This window comes from Dryobates pubescens, chromosome 29 (genome assembly GCF_014839835.1).
Source record: "Dryobates pubescens isolate bDryPub1 chromosome 29, bDryPub1.pri, whole genome shotgun sequence".
NCBI lineage: Eukaryota > Metazoa > Chordata > Aves > Piciformes > Picidae > Dryobates > Dryobates pubescens.
In genome coordinates this window covers 11,805,157-11,818,884 of record NC_071640.1, presented here as the reverse complement: position 1 = coordinate 11,818,884, position 13,728 = coordinate 11,805,157, and the positions used below count along the sequence as shown (strand labels likewise).

General features: G+C 60.0%; 1 protein-coding gene across 1 annotated transcript in view; it reads left to right on the top strand.

The window, feature by feature from the left end:
- PNPLA7 (patatin like phospholipase domain containing 7) overlaps nucleotides 1–5,699 on the top strand; it is a 205,163-nt gene extending 199,464 nt beyond the window's left edge. Inside the window, exons 34-35 of the mRNA XM_054174554.1 lie at nucleotides 4,424–4,527; nucleotides 5,598–5,699. Coding sequence (XP_054030529.1) covers nucleotides 4,424–4,527; nucleotides 5,598–5,678 — 185 coding nt within the window. The 3' untranslated portion in view covers nucleotides 5,679–5,699. The remainder of the gene's footprint in view (nucleotides 1–4,423; nucleotides 4,528–5,597) is intronic.
- The last annotated feature ends 8,029 nt before the right edge of the window (nucleotides 5,700–13,728 follow it).

Sequence of the window (13,728 nt, the reverse complement as noted above, 5' to 3'; positions counted from 1 at the left end):
ATTGCTGAGGGCTGAGTGATTGCTGAGGGCTCAGTGATTGCTGAGGGCTGAGTGATTGCTGAGGGCTCAGTGCCTGCTGAGGGCTCAGTGCCTGCTGAGGGCTCAGTGACTGCTGAGGGCTCAGTGATTGCTGAGGGCTCAGTGCCTGCTGAGGGCTCAGTGCCTGCTGAGGGCTCAGTGATTGCTGAGGGCTCAGTGCCTGCTGAGGGCTCAGTGCCTGCTGAGGGCTCAGTGATTGCTGAGGGCTCAGTGCCTGCTGAGGGCTCAGTGATTGCTGAGGGCTCAGTGCCTGCTGAGGGCTCAGTGCCTGCTGAGGGCTGAGTGATTGCTGAGGGCTGAGTCATTGCTGAGGGCTCAGTGATTGCTGAGGGCTCAGTGCCTGCTGAGGGCTCAGTGCCTGCTGAGGGCTCAGTGATTGCTGAGGGCTCAGTGACTGCTGAGGGCTCAGTGATTGCTGAGGGCTCAGTGATTGCTGAGGGCTCAGTGCCTGCTGAGGGCTCAGTGATTGCTGAGGGCTCAGTGATTGCTGAGGGCTCAGTGCCTGCTGAGGGCTCAGTGACTGCTGAGGGCTCAGTGATTGCTGAGGGCTCAGTGCCTGCTGAGGGCTCAGTGCCTGCTGAGGGCTCAGTGATTGCTGAGGGCTCAGTGCCTGCTGAGGGCTCAGTGATTGCTGAGGGCTGAGTCATTGCTGAGGGCTCAGTGATTGCTGAGGGCTCAGTGCCTGCTGAGGGCTCAGTGATTGCTGAGGGCTGAGTGATTGCTGAGGGCTCAGTGCCTGCTGAGGGCTCAGTGATTGCTGAGGGCTCAGTGCCTGCTGAGGGCTCAGTGCCTGCTGAGGGCTCAGTGATTGCTGAGGGCTCAGTGCTTGCTGAGGGCTCAGTGCCTGCTGAGGGCTCAGTGATTGCTGAGGGCTCAGTGCCTGCTGAGGGCTCAGTGATTGCTGAGGGCTCAGTGACTGCTGAGGGCTCAGTGATTGCTGAGGGCTCAGTGCCTGCTGAGGGCTCAGTGCCCGCTGAGGGCTCAGTGATTGCTGAGGGCTCAGTGATTGCTGAGGGCTCAGTGCCTGCTGAGGGCTCAGTGATTGCTGAGGGCTCAGTGATTGCTGAGGGCTCAGTGCCTGCTGAGGGCTCAGTGCCTGCTGAGGGCTCAGTGATTGCTGAGGGCTCAGTGCCTGCTGAGGGCTCAGTGATTGCTGAGGGCTCAGTGATTGCTGAGGGCTCAGTGCCTGCTGAGGGCTCAGTGCCTGCTGAGGGCTCAGTGCCTGCTGAGGGCTCAGTGATTGCTGAGGGCTCAGTGATTGCTGAGGGCTCAGTGCCTGCTGAGGGCTCAGTGATTGCTGAGGGCTCAGTGCCTGCTGAGGGCTCAGTGACTGCTGAGGGCTCAGTGATTGCTGAGGGCTCAGTGCCTGCTGAGGGCTCAGTGAATGCTGAGGGCTCAGTGATTGCTGAGGGCTCAGTGCCTGCTGAGGGCTCAGTGCCTGCTGAGGGCTCAGTGATTGCTGAGGGCTCTGTGATTGCTGAGGGCTCAGTGATTGCTGAGGGCTCAGTGCCTGCTGAGGGCTCAGTGCCTGCTGAGGGCTCAGTGCCTGCTGAGGGCTCAGTGATTGCTGAGGGCTCAGTGCCTGCTGAGGGCTCAGCTCCACTCTAACCCCGCTCTGCCTCAAGCTTCAAACCATTTCCCCCTGTCCTGGCTCCAGACACCCTCATCAGAAGTCTCTCTGCAGCCTTCCTGTAGGATCCCTTCAGGTCCTGGCAGGCAGCTCTGAGGTTCCTCCAGAGCCTTCTCCTCTCCAGGCTGCACAGCCCCAGCTCCCTCAGCCTGTGCTCACAGCAGAGCTCCTCCAGCCCTTGGATCCTTGGATCATCTCTGTGGCCTCCTCTGGCCTCACTCCAACCTTCTCACTCTGTGCTGTTGGTTGCTCTTCTGCTGTGCTTTAGCAGAGGCACTCAGGGGTGGCTTTGCTCGAAACAAGTAGCTTTTGGCCTGAGCTGGTGGTGATTCTCTGATCCACAGGGCAAAATACTTCAACAGAATATTAAAACAGATAAAAAAGAAGCCCAAATGCCTTTGGTGGCAGTGCTCAGCAGTTGGTTGTAGCTGTTGTGTGGAACAGGCTGTGCTGTTGTCCTCAGCATGGAGCAGATGCTTCTGGCTGTTCCCAAGAGCAGTCCTCAATCAGGAGCCTGATTTAAACCCCAGCCCCTGTGGGTGAAGAGCAGGGCCTGCCTCAGCAGCTCAGAGCAGCCTGGGCTTAACTCATGGAAATGGCCAAAGAGTTGTGCCAAAGGGGAGAAAGAACCAACCTGTGCCACCCTTATGCACTGCCTGGCACTCAGCAGCTGTGTGCCAGCAGCTGTGCCAAGGAAGGAACCTGCTTGGCTCTGCTGCCTCCATGCCTTGGTCTCATACCTGGTGGAGTGAGGCTCTGCAGTGGCTGCTGCTGTGCTGGGAGGTGTCCTGGGGCTGGGCCTCTGCCCCAGCACACTTGTGGAGGGTTGGGTTGCTGTGAGAGAGAGTCAGTCCTGTTGGCACACCTGAGGGGCCAGAGGGACCTCACAGAGCTGGAGGAAGCCTCTGTGCCCTTCATGAGGTTCAACAAGGCCAGGGGCAAGGCAAAGCACATGGAGCAGGGAAGCCCCAGGGCTGGAGAGCAGCCTTGTGCAGAAGGGCCTGGGGGTGCTGGGGGGTGAGAAGCTGGACAGGAGCCAGCACCAAGCCCTGCCAGCCCAGCCCCAGCCTGGCTTGGGCTGAGCCCCAGCCTGGCCTGGGCTGAGCCCCAGCAGTGTGGGCAGCAGGGGCAGGGAGGGGATTCTCTGCTGAGACCTCCCTGCAGTGCTGGGGCAGCTCTGGAGCCCTCAGCACAGCCAAGGACCTGCTGGAGCAGGGCCAGAGGAGGCCACAGCAGTGCTGGCAGGGCTGGAAGCCCTCTGCTGGGAGGCCAGGCTGAGAGAGTTGGGGTTGGGCAGCCTGGAGAGGAGAAGGCTGCAGGGAGACCTTCTGGTGGCCTTGCAGTGCTTCAAGGGCTGAGCAGGAAGCTGGGGACAGACTTTGAGCAGGGCCTGTTGGGACAGGACAGGGGGTGATGGTTTGACCTAAAGGAGAGAGATTGAGACTGGAGAGAAGGGAGAAATGTTTGACACTGAGGGTGCTGAGAGCCTGGCCCAGGCTGCCCAGGGAGGTGGAGCTGCCCCATGGCTGGAGCCATCCCAGGGGAGGTTGGTTGGTAGCTCAAGCCTGCTCCAGGTGCAGATGTCCCTGCTGACTGCAGGGGGGTGGTGGAGGACTAGAGGTCCTTTGAAGGTCCCTTCCCACCCAAGCCATTGCATGGTTCTGCTGGCAGGTGGCTCTCCTGCTGTCCATTTCCCAGCCCCTGAAGTGATCTCCAGGTGCTGGAAGAGGCATTGGCTCCTCACTGATGGATCTCATTGCCCAGGAGCAGGCTTCATGCTGGGGCCTAGGGATGTGTCCTGCTGCTGTGCCTCAGTCTGCACAGCTCTGGGCTTCAGCCTGGGGAAGAGGAGGCTCTGGGGACACCTGATAGCAGCCTTCCAGTACCTGAAGGGGGCTACAGGAAGGATGGAGAGAGACTGTCTGCAAAGGCCTGCAGGGACAGGACCAGGGGCAATGGCTTCAAACTAGAGCAGAGCAGATTGAGATTGGCTGTCAGGAAGAAGTTTAGCACCATGAGGGTGGTGGAACACTGGAACAGGTTGCCCAGGGTGGTGGTTGAGGCTCCATCCCTGGAGACATTCAAGGTGAGGCTCAGCAAGGCCCTGGGCAGCCTGCTCTAGCTGGGGATGTCCCTGCTGAGTGCAGGGGGTGGCCTGGATGAGCTTTGGAGGTCCCTTCTGGCCTGGGCCATTCTATGATTCCCTGCATTGTGTTCCTCTGCTGGGACACTGCAGAGAGCAGGGGATGGTCCCCTGTGGGGAGGAGGGGAGTGTCAATGCCACTGTCCCCAGTGGATCAGAGGTTGGGAGACACAGAATTGTCACCTCCACCCCAGGGAGCCCTCCCCCTGTGCCTGGAAGTGTCTGTTTCCAGGGAGCCTGTGAGCAGGGTGCCTGGGGGGTTGGGTTGGCAGCTCACAGACAGCTTCTGAAGGTGTCCTGCAGGTCTTGTCTGGGCTGATGGGTGGGAGGCAGCATTCCCCAGGGGGCATCTCCCCATTGCCAGGCTGGGGAGCTGGTGCCCACCAGAGTAACACAGGCAGAGTGCTGCCCTTGCTCCAGGCTCTTGGGGTTCTGGAGGGCTCCAGGACACAATTCACATGGAGGCCACAGTCTGTTCCTTGCCCTGGCTGGAGAGCTGCTGGCAGTGAGCTGCAGAGGGCTGGCAGCAGGCCCCCTGCCCTGTGCTCAGCAGCTGGCACTGCCCTGCCTGGGGCCATTACAGCCAGGGTTTGCCTCTCCTCTCTCCCCAGATGAGTCAGACTACCAGACTGAGTACGAGGAGGAAGTCCTGGGCAGCCAGAAGGATGACTACATTGATTTCATCAGCAGCCAGGTGGAGGAGGACTCTGACTCGGTATGGAGTGCCTGGGGAGGGGCAGGGCTGGGTGGGGGCTGCTCAGGGCTGGGTGTGAGGGGTGGAGGCTGGGTGTGAGGGGTGGGTGTGAGGGCTGGGGGCTGGGTGTGAGGGCTGGGTGTGAGGGCTGGGGGCTGGGTGTGAGGGCTGGGTGCAGGGTGGCAGGAGGGAGGCTGCACCGGGAAGGGGCCTGCTGAGGAGACCTGTGCAGGAATGAGTTTGCTTCTCAGGTCACACAGGCAGCAGGTGAGTGCTGCTCACCTGCCCAGGTGGGTTCTCTGTGGTGGTGCCACGGGTGGCAGAGCCTGGCCATGGTTAGGAGCCAGCCATGCTCAAGGGCCTGCTCAGCAGGTGGGGCAGGGCTGCAGAGGGTCTGGCATGAGGGGAGGCTTGAGGGAGCTGTTTTCTCCAGCTTGGAGAGCTGCTGGCAGCTGCCTGGGTGTGGAGAAGGCAGCAGAGATGCAGAGCAGAGCCAGGAGGTGCCAGCCACAGTGTGCACCAGGGGAATAAATCCTCCCTGGACATGGGGAAGCCTTCCCAGTAAGCCTGGCTGAGAACTGCACTGTGCAGGGAGGTGCTGGGATCTCCATCCTTTAGAAAACCAAAGAGGTGCCCTGGAGATGCAGAGCTGGCAGCAGTTAGCCCTGCTGAGGGCAGAGACTTGGACTGTACCCTGCAGAGGTCCCCTGCAGCCAGAGCTGTTTGGCTCTGGGGACATCAAGTTCACAGCATGAGGAAAAGCTGCACTGAGGCCAGACAGGCTGAGAAGCAAAGCTTGGCAGGGTCATGCTCCTGCTGCTCTGACCCAGCTGGAGTGGCTGGCAGGTGTAAAGGTGAAGCTGCCTGCAGTGTTGGGCAGCTCCTCAGGGGTGTGGGAAGGTGCCAGCCTGGGGAGCTGCCCTTGTAAGATGCCTTCAGTGCTTGGAGCGATGGCCTGAAGGTCTTGTTTGCTGGGCTGGTTGCCTGTGGGGAGTGGCTGGTGGGCAAAGAGGTGGAGGGGAAGAGGCCAGAGCTGCTGCAGCTCAGAGGGGGTGCTGAAGGTGTGCTCTCTTGTCTCTCTGTTCTCCCAGGATGAAGACATGCAGCTGAGGAAGCGCAGGAACCTCCCCAAGGCAGAGGCCCAGGCCGGCAGCACAGGGGAGCCAGGCTAGGCTCAGCAGATCCAGCCTGGGCTCAGCACATCCAGCCTGGGCTCAGCAGATCCAGCCTGGGCTCAGCACATCCAGCCTGGGCTCAGCAGATCCAGCCTGGCTGGCTGAGAGCTCAGCCCCTCAGTGCTGACAGCAGCCAGCTCTATTTGTTGAGTATTTAACCAAACCACATGGCACTGAAGCAAGCTTTGGTCCTTCTCCAGACGGCCTGGGGGGCACCCAGCTGCCAGCACCAAGCACAGCTCTCTGCCCAAGCCCCTTTGCACCTCCTGTGCAGGGTGACTGATTTGTGCCACGCTGCCTCCTGCAGCTGGCCCTGGCCCAGGGGACAGTGCTGGGGACCTGCGGTGAGACACTGCTGGAGCTCTGCTGCCAGGGGCTCTGGTTGCTGGGTTGCTGTGAAGGCCAGAGGGACCTTCCCCTGCCACAAAGGGCTCTGTGCTGGCAGCTGCCTTTCTTGCCCAGCCATCAGGTAACTCTCTGATTAACTCCTCAGTGGCTTTCAGCCTCCTGCTCGTGAGCAGGGCTCTGGCAGGAGCAGGTCTGCACACCCTGCACTTGAAATCTAAGCCTAAGCCACTGACTGTGTGACCACTAGCTCTGGAGCCTGTGTCCTCAAGCCACCAGCAGCACATTCACTGATGGGTCATGGAGCTCTGGGCAACCCTGGGATCACTCCTTGGCTGTGTTTGCCCTGTGAAATAAAAGTTCTTCTGCTGGACTGCTGAGCCCTGCATGGTGCTTTGTGTTGGGTCAACAGCTGAGAGCCCAACTCACCTCTGCTTGTGCCACTCAGATGGAGACCTGTTGGAGAGGGTCCAGAGGAGGCCACAAAGGTGATCAGAGGGCTGGAGAACCTCCCCTGTGGGGACAGGCTGAGAGAGCTGGGGCTGTGCAGCCTGGAGAAGGCTCCAGGGAGACCTTAGAGCTGCATTTCAGTACCTGAATGGGACCTAGAGGAGAGCTGGGGAGGGACTGTTCAGAAGGGCTGTGGGGACAGGATGAGAGGCAATGGTTTGACACTGGAGCAGGGCAGAGTTAGGTTGGACACCAGGAGGAAGATCTACACAGTGAGGGTGGTGAGAGACTGGAACAGGCTGCCCAGGAAGGTGGTTGCCCCTCAAGACATTTAAGATCAGGCTTGCTGCAGCCCTGGGCAGCCTGCTCTAGCTGGAGATGTCCCTGCTGCCTGCAGGAGGTTGGGCAAGATGAGCTTTGAGGCTCCCTTCCAACCTGATGCATTCTGTGACCTGCAAAGAGGTCACAAAGAGGTCTCAAAGAGGTTTCCAGTTCCCAACCCCAGCAGGAGTCACTTGGTGTGTGGTCAAGCACTGGAGAAGAACCTTCCATGCTCGTGCCCGCCAGGGGCTGCAGCAGTGGAGCTGAGCTGTGCCCAGCAGTGCCCTGGTGCTTGCTCTTCTCCTCACAGCTGTCCTGGCTGCTAGCTAATTCCTGCTCTGGGGGTGAGCCTGATGGAAACTGCTGCTCAGCACAGCTCAGGTGCTGCTGCCTGGAGGGGCTTTGTCATCCAAGCAGAGCATTGAAGCTGCTCCTCAGAGGTGCTTCCTTTGCTGAGCTGCCCAGGCCCTGACGTGAAGTGTGCCTCCAGGCATGGCCAGAGCTGAGCAGCACAATTCTGAGGCCAGAGATGTGTTTGATGGCAGCACTGAGGGCTGTGGTGGCTCTAAGTGTGAGGTGTGACCTATCCCTGTCCTCTCCCATGGACTCCCCATGGCACAGGGCTCTCCTCCACCTGCCCTGCACTGTGCTCTCCTCCACTGTGGCCACGGATGTGCAGCCCTCACCCAGGGAGCCAAATGATGCTTTCCAGTGGCAGAGCCTCAGGTCAGAGTTCATCCACAGCAGGAAGCTGAATGAATTTGGCCCTGCCTGGGGTGAGAAAACAGCTGCTGAGACCTGAAGGTTTCATCTCAGGTGAAGAGGACACAGAGCTTGTTCCCACAAGAAGCCTGGCAGCCAACCAACACCAAAGGTGAGGGAGCAGGATCAGAAGAAGGTCTTGAGGAACCATGTCTGAGTGGTAGCTGTGCTGGGAAAGGTTTTCCTCAAGGCCTTCCACTTGACACATCTGATGGTTGCCAACTGCTGCCAGTAAAACCTTCTTTATGCTTTCAGCAACAGGTCCCAGTGATGGATTTGCAGTGGGTCAAGCACTGCTGGGTGGCCTGGGCTGAGCCTCTCCAAGCAGCCAGGAGAAGCAGGGTGAGAAGCACCCGTGGGCACAGCCTGTGCTGCCCAAGGGCTCTGCCAGTGACCATGGCTGCTGCACTGAGGGGACAGGAGTGCCCTGAGCCTCTGATTTGGAGAGGGGAAGCCATGGAGGCTATGTCCTTCTTGTGCTGGGGGCCCCAGAGCTGGACACAGCACTGCAGGTGAGGTCTCCCCAGAGCAGAGCAGAGGGGCAGGATCCTCTCTCTCCATCTCTGGCTGTGCTGCTTTGGATGCAGCCCAGGCTGCCACTGGGCTGAGAAAGGGGCTGGGAGCTGGCAGAGCATCCATGCCCGCAGCTGCATCCCACACCTGGGACCTGCCTCAGGAAACAGGGCTGGGGCCCAGCTGCCTTTGGCTCTGGGAAATGTCAGTGTGTCCAGCTGGGGACAGCTGTGCTGGGCAAGTCAGCTCTGCCACAGGCACTGCCCTCACTGAGAGCTGGCACTGGCAAAAGCAATGAAGGCCTTTGCCAGCTGCTTAAACCCTAATAAACAACACCAGCAGCAGCAATGCTGTGAAGGGAAAGCTGCCCACAGGGGCTTTGAGGTGCACCCTGCTTTTCCAGACCTAAACGATGCTGTGTCAGGCTTGTTCCTGGAGACTCTGCAGGAGCAGCCCTGAGCAGAGTTCCCAGCACTGGGACTGCACCTGGGGCTCACAGTTTACTCCAGCTCCACAGAGGTGGCATTTTCACAGGTGGGTGGCAGCGCTGCCCCTCAGGGCTCTCTGCTGCAGCCAGCAGCAGCAGGGATAGCTCTGAATTAAGCCTCAGCCTGTCGGGGGTTATGGACAGGAATGAGCCTCCCACCATGAAGCAGCTGAGCTCCAGCTCTGCAGAGGCTTCTCTCTGAGAACTGACACTTTGCTGGGTAAAAGACAGGCTGATGGCTGGGCCCAGAGAGTGCTGGGGAACGGGGCTACAGCCAGCTGGAGCCCAGTCACAAGTGGTGTTCCCCAGGCCCCAGCACTGGGGCCAGCTCTCTTTGATCTCTCTACCAGTGGTCTGGATGAGGAGGTTGAGTGCAGCCTGAGTCAGTTTGCAGAGGACACTGAGTTGGGTGGCAGCATTGGTCTGCTGGAAGGTAGGGAGGCTCTGCAGAGGGACCTGGCCAGGCTGGATCAATGGCCTGGGGTCAATGGGATGAGGTTCAACAAGGCCAAGTGCCAGGTCCTGCATTTGGGTCACAACAACCCCATGAAGGCTCCAAGCCTGAGGCACAGTGGCTGGAAAGTGCCCAGCAGAAAAGGGCCTGGAGGTGCTGGTTGACAGTGGCTGAAGATGGGCCTGGGGGTGCCCAGGTGGCCAAGGAGGCCACCAGCAGCCTGGCCTGGAGCAGCAATGGTGTGGCCAGCAGGAGCAGGGCAGGGAGCATCCTCCTGTACTCAGCACTGGTGAGGCCACATCTCATATCCTGGGGTCAGGTTTGGGGCATTCACTCCAAGAAGGACACTGAGAACTGGAGCAGGTCCAGAGAAGGGCAACCAAGCTGGGGAAGGGTCTGGAGAACAGGGCTGGGGAGGAGCAGCTGAGGGAGCTGGGGGTGTTCAGCCTGGAGAAGAGGAGGCTGAGGGAGACCTCATTGCTCTCTGCAGCTCCCTGAGAGGAGGTAGGAGCCAGGTGGGGGTTGGTGTCTGCTCCTTCTATCAGGTGATAGGAGAGGAAATGGCCTGGAATTGTGCCAGGGGAGGGTTAGGTTGGAGATGAGCAAAATTTGCTTGCTGCAAAAGTGGTGAGGGGCTGGCAGAGGCTGCCCAGGGAGGTGGTGGAGTCCCCATCCCCAGAGGTGTTTGTGAAACCTGTGGCCATGGCAGCTGGGGGCATGGCTTGGTGGCCATGGTGGGGTTGGGTTGGTGTTGGACTGGGTGATCTCAGAGGCCTTTTCCAACCCAAAGAGCTCTATGATTCCATGATTTTGCAGGGCTGTTGCTGAAGCTGCCCAGCAGCTTGCAGAGCTGCCCAGGTGGTGGCTCTCACACCCCTGCTGATGCCCACTGCAGCACATCCAGGCTGCGATGATTTTGGTCCCACAGGACCTCAATACAGATTTGTGCTGAGCCTGAGCCCCTGGATGGCACAGGACACTGCAGCACCAGGCAGGAGCTGGTACCAAATGAGGTTCAAATGCCATCAGTGCTGCTAGAAATACTTCTTGGCAGCTTTGTGTCTGGCAGTGGCTCAGGCAGGGAGGGCAGGCTGGGCAGTGCCCGCGGGCGGCGCGCTGGCAGCTCCGCACCACAGCACTCCTGGGGGCTCTGATCTGGGAGCTGAAAGAACACCAAATGGGCATTAATTTTAAATGCACCATAAATGACACAGTTTTGCCTCGAAGAAGGAACATTAGATGTGATGCACAGCCCTGCAGGAACGTGTTGACTAAGGCTGGTGCCTCGCTCCAGCAGCTCTGACCTGCCCCTGTGTGCTGGGGCAGCAGGGCTGAGCTTTGTGCTGCGCCTGCTTGAGCGCCTGGCTGCTGCTGGGCCAGGAGGGGTGGGCACAGATGGCCCCAGGTCACAGAGTCACAGAATGTTAGGGGCTGGAAGGGACCTCCAAAGCTCAGCCAGTCCAACCCCCCTGCCAGAGCAGCTCAGACAGGAACACAGCCAGGTGGCTTTGAATATCTCCAGGGAAGGAGGCTCCACAGCCCCCCTGGGCAGCCTGCTCCAGGGCTCTGGCACACTCACAGGGACAAAATTCTTCCTCCTGTATCCATGGCACTTCCTCTGGCTCAGCTTCCACCCCTGCCCCTTGTGCTGGCATTGGGCATCCCCCAGCAGAGCCTGGCCCCAGCCTCTGGGCACTGCCCCTGCACAGCTTTAGCAACAGCAAGGAGCTCACCCTCAGGCTCCTGCTCTCCAAGCTCCAGAGCCCTCAGCTCCCTCAGGCTCTCCTCATGAGGAAGATGTTCCTCTGCCTGCAGCAGCTTTGTGGCTCTGTGCTGGGCTCTCTCAAGCAGTTCCCTGAGGTCTTTCCTGACCTGAGGGGCCCAGATCTGGACACAATATTCCAGATGTGGCTTCCCCAGGGTGGAGGAGTGAGGGAGGAGAACCTCTCTGACCTACAGACCACAGCCCTTCTAATCCAGCCCAGGATACCATTGATCTTCTTGGCCACCAGAGCACATTGCTGGCTCAACCTCCCATCCACTGGGACCCCCAGGACTTTTCCCCCCTGCTCTTCAGCAGGCCAGTCCCCAGCCTATGCTGATACCTGCCCACTGTGGCCTTGGTGCTGGCTGCCAGGGTGCTCTGCCAGGCTCAGGCAGGCACAGTGTGGTGCTGTGTGGCACTGGCTGTGCCCATGGCTGCTCTTGCAGCCCAGATAAGGCTGCTCTGCCCTGGGCTCCCGTGCAGGAGCTCAGCCTGCATGGGCTGAGCTGTGCATCTCTTGCTCCTGGTGGTGACTGGTGGCTGCCCAAGGCAGAGGCACTCAGTGGCAGTCTCAGCCAGCTGCTGCCACTGCCAGAAGAGCTCTTTCTGCTCTTTGGGTGAGGACTGTGAGAAGTCTTTGGCTGTGTGTGGTGAGCTGTGGCAGGGAAGGACACAAGTGCTGGCTCTGCCAGCCTTGGCTTTGTCATTCTCGCTCTGCCTCGGTGGTTCTTCCTCTCCTGCTGCTGTGGATCTCATCCCCCAGTGTGTGACCAGGCCGTGGCTGCTGTCCCTCTCCCAAACTCGGTACTGGCATGGCTGGTGGGTCACTTCTCTCCCCACTGCAGAGCTGGAGGGGGCCAGCCCAGCTCAGGACATCCCTCAGCTTGCTGTTGCATGGCTCAGGCCTGGCCCTGAGTCACCCGAGGCTGTAGAGCTCTCTCCCCTGCCAGCATCCAGGCTGGAAATAGAAAGCTTTTAACCAAGCAGAGATAGGAAAAACTTCCAGAGCAGGGCAGGCAAGGCAATGCCCCCTGGGATTCCAGAGCAATGAGGTGGGAGAGAGCTGGCAGGAGGAGGCTGAGTGCCAGCCTCGTGTGTCAGAGCCCAGGCCATGGCCAGCGGTGCTGGACTGGGGCTGCCCAACCCGGCCAGCGGCTGCCACCTTCCAGGCTCCTCCTGGGGTGTGTACCTGGCCAGGCAGGAGATGCTGCTCCCCAGAAGCAGAGGGGAGAGCTGAGCCCTGCAGGAGTCAGTGGGGTGAGTGTGCCTTTCTCTGGGGCTTCTCTCCTGAGAGCAATGAACCTTCCAGCACACTCCAAGGGTCAGCAAAGAGATCTTCCAAGTGCCCAGGAGCTGCCACATTGATGGAGGTGGTGTCTGCTCCAGGCTGTTCCTTGGTGCAAAATGGGCAGTGGGAGGAGAGAGCTTCTGCTTAGGGCCCTCACAGTAAAACTGGGGCAACAACTTGGATTTTAAAGAGCTGGCAGGGGAAGGATGATTTAAAATAGCACCTGGCTGGTGTGGCTGGTAGCACCCTGTCAGCCTCCATCCCTTGAGCACCATGGTGGCACAGACTCAGGGAGCCTGCCATTGAGCCCTCAGCATGGCAGCTGCCAGGGAAGGCTCCACAGAGGGTCAGGGCTGATGGATCAGCTCCTGAGCAATGCCAGGGCTGAGCCTGGTCCCTGCTGGAACCACAGGCAGGGTGGACACCAGAGCCTGGACCACATCATGCATGCTTAGGGGACTTGAGCAGCTCCCCTGTGAAGAGAGGCTGAGAGCCCGGGGGCTGTTTAGTCTAGAGAGAAGGCTGAGAGGGATCTGATCAATGTCTATCAGTATCTGAGGGGTGGGGGGCAAGTGGAGGGGGCCAAGCTCTTTTGGGTGGTGTACAGTAATGAGGCAAGGAACAATAGAGACAAACTGGAACAGAGAAGGTTTCAGCTCCACATGAGGAGAAACTTCTTTCCAGTGAGGGTGGCAGAGCCCTGGAGCAGGCTGCCCAGGGGGGATTGTGGAGAAGGAGACTTCCTTTTCTGGAGGCTTTCAAAACCCATCTGGATGCAATCCTGTGTGACCTGCCCTGGGTGATCCTGCTTTGGCAGGGGGCTGGACTCGATGCTCACTGGAGGCCCCTTCCAGCCTCTAACATTCTGTGGTTGTGTGATCACACAGCTCTGCTCCCCGCTGCTGGAGTGGAACAGGATGGGGCTCTGCAGGGCCCAGCCAGGCTGCCTGTACAGCTGGGCCAGCTGCAAGCTGAGCTGTTGAAGGCAGCTCCCTTGGGAACCCAAATCCAGGCTGTGTCTGTGGGGCACAAGCAGGAGGAAGGTGAAAGGAAGCACAGAACCTTGACAAAAAGGCTGGGGACCCTCCCCAGAGCAGCACCCCCCGGACCCTGGGTGTGAGCCCACTGCAGGCAGCCCTTGCTCCCCCAGGAGCCTCCTCCTGCCCCTGGGGTGGCTGTGCTGGTCCCCCTGCCAGGGCTGGGGGGGCCCTGGGGTGCCCTCCTGGCACGGGGCTGAGCAGGAGCCGCTGGGGTGTGCTCTGCCTGCCCAAACTGGGTCACGGCGGAGCTGGAGCCGAGCGGCGGCGCGGCTAAAAATACCTCCACAGCCACAGGCCCTGGCAGCTGGGCAGGGCTCGGGCTTGGGCTGAGAGATGTCCCTGGTCCTGGCCCAGCTCAAGAGGCTCTCCAGGGCCTGTGGACTGCTGGGGCTGGGGCTGATTTAGGAGCAGAGGAGAGAAATCCCCTGTGGGGCTGCAGGCCCACGCTCCACCCAGAAAATGCCTCTGTGCTGGTGGCGTCACCAAGTCATCGAGAGGCAGCTTGCAGCTGGGGCCCTGCTCCTTGCACAGCCTCTCCTGCAAGCCTTGGATGGCTCATCTTCAGCCTCCTCCAAAAAGCACCTCAGCTGCCCTTGGTGATGAATGTGCTAACCACCAGTGG